Source organism: Myotis yumanensis, unplaced genomic scaffold (assembly GCF_028538775.1).
Source record: "Myotis yumanensis isolate MYYU_CA2020_CCGP unplaced genomic scaffold, mMyoYum1.0.hap1 SCAF_14, whole genome shotgun sequence".
Classification (NCBI taxonomy): domain Eukaryota; kingdom Metazoa; phylum Chordata; class Mammalia; order Chiroptera; family Vespertilionidae; genus Myotis; species Myotis yumanensis.
In genome coordinates this window covers 19,149,372-19,154,964 of record NW_027223765.1, presented here as the reverse complement: position 1 = coordinate 19,154,964, position 5,593 = coordinate 19,149,372, and the positions used below count along the sequence as shown (strand labels likewise).

The 5,593-nt window shown below is 38.9% G+C and overlaps 1 protein-coding gene across 1 annotated transcript; it reads right to left on the bottom strand.

Annotated features, from left to right (window-relative positions):
- Window positions 1-491: 491 nt before the first annotated feature.
- Window positions 492-982, bottom strand: LOC138992365 (ubiquitin-ribosomal protein eS31 fusion protein-like). The gene has a single exon (XM_070391100.1). The coding sequence runs from the start codon at window positions 980-982 to the stop codon at window positions 509-511; it is 474 nt and encodes a 157-aa protein (XP_070247201.1). The 3' UTR covers window positions 492-508.
- Window positions 983-5,593: the final 4,611 nt, after the last annotated feature.

Below are 5,593 nucleotides of genomic sequence, written 5' to 3'. Positions count from 1 at the left end.
CACTCCTATGGGAAGAGACCAAAAATAAACACTCAAACAAGTAAACATTGAATATTTTAGAACATTTAGAAAATTTTAAGTGCCATAAAGGAAAATGAAGCCAGGTTAAAGCTAGAGAGAGAGAGAGAGAGAGAGAGAGAGAGAGAGAATGAATGAATATGTAGGAGGCTGCTAATTTATATCAGGTAGGTGGAAAAGGCCTCATCCATAAGGGACACTTGATCAGAGACCTGAAGGCAGCATGAACACTCCTAGAGATACTCTCCAGCAGCAAAGTCTAGGGATGGTTGCTCTAAGCTCCTTAAAGACAAAAAGCCTCAGACTATGGATATTTCCAAGTGAGAAACTTCACATTTTCCATTAAAATAAAAATACCCCCATTTCTACGGTTTCTAGACTAAGTGCATATGAGTCAATCTCACCTGTGTTTAGTATGTGGTTAGGAAAACCTCTAAGAATAATTTTTTTTTTTTTTTTTAGTTCGTGTCTTTTATTAACCCAAATACAATTACTTGTCTTCTGGTTTGTTGAAGCAATAGGCCAGACAACATTTGCCACAATAATGTCTGTCAAGGTGGCTGGCCATAAAAACCCCAGCACCACATTCATCTGAAGGGCACTCCTGACGAAGGCGACTGGTTGTGCCATTCTCATCCACTTTGTAGTATTTCAGGACAGCCAGCTTCACCTTCTTTCTCTTATGCTTGTTCTTCTTGGGAGTGGTGTAAGACTGCTTCTTCCTCTTCTTAGCACCACCACAAAGTCTCAACACAAGATGAAGAATGGACTCCTTTTGAATGTAGTAGTCAGACAAAGTATGCCCGTTCTTGTAAACATTATTTCCAGCAAAGATCAGTCTTTGCTGATCAGGAGGAATCCCTTTCTTATCCTGGATCCTGGCCCTTACGTTTGCTATGGTATCTGAGGGTTCAGCCTCGAGAGTGATGGTCTTCCCAGTGAGGGTTTTCATGAAAATCTGCATCTGGGCGGGGACTCCACCGCAGATGGCAGATCGGAAAGGAAGCAAGAATAATTTTCATTTTTCTAAGTCTGGCCCCGGAACATCACCACTTGCCTGTGAAACTAATGTTTCCAGATTCTTCTGAGATAAGCAAAACATGCATCCTTCCAGTTTGATTTGAGTTTATGGCCTCCATTACTTTAAGGATCCATTAAGTTCTGTCATTCTTAGTCAAAGCTGCACTACACAAAGCTGAACCATCTCCAGCAGTGCTCAGGAGCCCGACCCTGTCCTTGAAGAGCTCTAGAAAAGGTTCTAGAATATGGGGATACACATTCACCAGACTACTAATGCCACTTCCAACAACTCTCACCTGAGCCCAGAAAGCAAAATGGGGTCACTTCAAAAATCCAAGGGAAACAAGTTTATTCTCTCAAAACCTTTACAACCTAAATTTTAAAAGGTTGCAATGGCCATCTGTAACCTAAAGCTCTCATACTATACTTGATCTATTCAATAAGCACAAAAGCATCTAAAACAGACAAGACCCTATTTTAAGTTCTTTAAAATATTAGCTTACTTAATTCTTACACTAACTCTACAAGTATTATCACATAGTTGTTTTATAATGAGGAAACTGAGGCATGGAAATGCTAAGTACTTACTGGAGCTCATACAGCCAAAAATATCTGAACTGATATTTGAAGCAACCTGGCTCTTGATTAAGATTCTTTAACCTCAATCACTTCGTGACAGTATTCTGACCTTTTTATTCATTCTTTTGACTCTAGTTGTTGTTGAAGATTGGAAAGCAGTGATGTTGGGAGAGAGAAATCAGAAGAGTAATAGAGAAAAATATTTTAAATTAAGTGTCCTTTTCCAGTTACAAAAATCATTTATTCATAGCAGAAATTTAAAATTATAGAAAAAAATTAAATGTTACTATTCCAGATAATTACTATTAATATTTTGTTATTAATATTCCCTTTTTTCTGTGTATCTGCAAGCAAATGCGAGTTTCAGATAATTGGAATCTTACTGCCTTTGTCCATTTTATAATAAATCATTCGCATTTACATCACTGCTGGACATTCTTGTAAACATTATTTCCAGTGGCTGCATAGCTTCAATTCATAAGTATTCCAGAATTTATTCTAATGTTCAGTATTTAGATTGTACCTATATTTTTTTTATTGTAAGTACCATCACAATAAATGTTTGAGCCCGTCTCTGATTATTTTTTAAGTCTATTTCTAGGAATGAAGTTATTGGGTTAAAGGATATACGACCTTTTAAGGCTTTTGATAAACTTCTTAATAAACTGCCCTCCTGAAAGACTGTAGCAGTTTTGAAGAGCAGGATAATTATTTTTTCCTGCTTCAAGCTTCTGTTTTAAATGGGGTCACATTCCATCTAAGAAACCTCCCAAGACAGGTAGCCACAAGAAATATACTTCCACACAATTCTCGTTGCCACATCTCTTCTCTAGACTGAGCCAAATTAACTGCTGTTGTATGGTAGCAAACTTCAAAAGAATCAAATAGAACAGAGCTGGGAGTGTAGGATGAAAACCTGTAAGGCTTGATTCTACTTATATGGTTTACAAAAGCAGCAACCGAATTCTGATTAGCCATCTCCAATTAACAGAATAAAATTGCATGCATTCATTTGGCATTCTCAACTCAAATATATAATACAATCTAAACAGGTAAAGCAGAGCAGAAATTCTGATTAAGAAACAAACCAATATGGTGAAATTTTGCCCTTTTCACAATTTAACCCCTCTGGAGAGAGCTGTCACCACTTAGCGACAGCTGGTTTTGGTCAGGTGAGAATGCAATACAACTTTCCAATTCTTTAAGGGAAGCTGGGAATCTGTGATTTTTGTGTGTGTGAAATCTTCCTATTTTAAAATACTGACAACCAAATCAATTTTTTTAAATACTGCACTAGATAGAAATTGTACTGTTTCTAGTTTAAACTCTTCAGGTTCATTCCATTTTACTGTACTTACTTAGTTTTATACCAGAATTTTCAACATAGCCAAAGGAATAGCTATAGAAGAGAAGGTTTTGTAGCCAGCAAGAGGCCCGGGAAGCCACAGAGGTATTTAAGAAGCATGGCCACCTGTCTTTCGCTCAAGTGTTGATTATCAAATAAAATGGGCTATAAAGAGGGTGGCAGCCTAGACCGAGCGAGAAAAAAAAAATGGACTTGAAAAAAACTCTATTACCACCTCTGGGTTTATGAATGACTGCCACTTTGAGCCTCTCTAGTTACAGCTGAAACTGTCTAGGAAGAAAACGCATATTATCTGTGACATGCTGCTGCTGGCTTACCCGTGACAGTCACTGGGAACAGGCTCCTCGTGATCTATTTTAATGTGTCTCTTGACCTATTTTTATATTCCCGCACTGAAAAGTTCAGCTGCTAACTTAAGAGCCTGAGCACGTTATTTTCCAATAAAATACATTTTTACAAGTAGCTTTCTATCCCAGTTCCCTTTTTATGGGCTCGTGTCTGTTGTACAAAGGAACCGATTGATCTCCTGAAAGTTGAGATGGAAAAAGTCTTTCAGGCATTCTCGCCCAGGAGTGGTCCCTAAATTCTGTCAGCTTGGAAATCACTTACACTCGAGGGCATGCGTGGTCTCTGATCTTAACTCACCCCCTTTTGTGGGAAGAGTACCACGTCGGTTCCCAAAACAAACAGCGCTGAACAAAGCTGCCAGCCCTGGTGCGCAGGAAGAAGTGAGCATATCGATTTCCATTCCTGGCCACTGGGATTGTTTCCTTAGCACCTTTCCAGGTCATTATTCACTCCGCCGCATTCCATTTCAAGAATACCATTCAGATATTGAGAAAATGTAGGTTAGTGGGCTTTTTAACGGCCCCAATGATTACTCCACCTCACTCACATTTATCTAGACTTGCGTAAAAGCCCCACAAATCCTGATTGAGGTAAAGGAGTAAAATTGATCTCATGTCACAAAAAATTAGCTGATCAGAATGGAAAGCTACTGAATTCAAATTCTCTGGTATTGGTTCCTTTACACAAAATTATCTGATGTATTGAAAAGGCCAGGATGTATACACTTCTTATTCTATGCTATTAAAAATCAAAGAAGTGGAAAAAAAAAATGTTAAGCCTTCCTTGAGGTTTTAATCACATTTTGCTTTGCAGAAGCTCACAATGATTTACATAACCTGTCTCCGGCTAGTTCAAGGTCAGCAGAAAAGTGGTTAGTGATATCAGGTAAGAACTCCTCCAGCAAAACCCAGGCACTACAGAAGAGTCACTAGAATTATCTTGAAATTACAAAAGAGCCAATGGCCCCCTGTGAATTTCTAAAGGGAAGGATAATTTAAAAAGGGTTTTACCTTTTCGTTGGGGGCAAGAGGGGGAGAACAACAACAAAAAACAAAGTTGTTGGTACATTTACTCAATGGAATACTCCTTTGCCATAAAAAGGAAGAATATCTTACCCTTTGCTGTATCATGGAGGGACCTGGAGAACATTATGCTAATTGAAATAAGACAGTCTGAGAAAGGCAAGTAGCATATGATTTCACTCTTTGTGGAATTTAATGAACAAACTGGCCTACCAAGCACAATAGAGACAGACTCATAGATAGAGAGCAGGTAGACAGCTCTGCTGGAGAGGAGGGTATTGGGGGAGTGGAGGGTTTTTCTTCATTGTTGAGAAGCTGCAATGACCTTACAAAGAAGAAATACAGAAGCAGGACCAAGGTTGTTGGGGGAAGATAATGCTTTATTTGAGTCATCCTGAGGATGTCAGATAAAAATGTGTAAGAGGTAGTTGAAAATATGGAAAACATGAAAATAAAACTTACTAAGGAGGTCAAGGCTAGAAGCAATAATTTGGAAATCACCCCACTCTAGGTAGTTGGTAAAGCTGTGAGAATGGATGAGATTCCTCATCTGTGCCCCTCTTGTGCTCTTACCATGTGGTTCCATGTGCATGTTATTTTTCACAGATCTCTCTTCAGATAAAGTGTCATTTCCTTGAGAGTAGGAATTGTGTCTTATACTTTTTTGTGTACTCTTCTCCACACCAAATATTTCCTTAATGAGAGCAGGGTTCAACAAACATGATTCATTTGCTAACTTATTAATACCTTACAGCATCGAGTATTATATTCTCTTCATTCTGAATAATATTCATTTTTACACATCTGGAAATAAATGTAAGTTGTAATTGATATGGGCAGTTAATGTGAATGCAATTTTTTCCAATGATGCTATATTTTTCTGATGCACCTTATGTATCTCTAAGTATCAGAAAAAAACAACAACCCTAGACTGGAACCTGAGAAATTAGCATTTCAGTTTGACACTATACTTACATTATCTAAAACAAATAACCTACATATTAAGACTTCTTCTTATATAAAACTAGAGGCCCAGTGCATGAAATTTGTGCACTGGGGAGGGGGGGTCTCTCAGCCCGGCCTGTGCCCTCTCGCAGTCCAGGAACCCTCGGGGCATGTCCGACTGATGGCTATTGGACATCCCGCTACCACTGCTGTGCTCGCCAGCTTTGAGCCCAGCTTCTGGCTGAGTAGTGCTCCCCCTGTGGGAGTGCACTGACCACCAGGGGGCAGCTTCTGC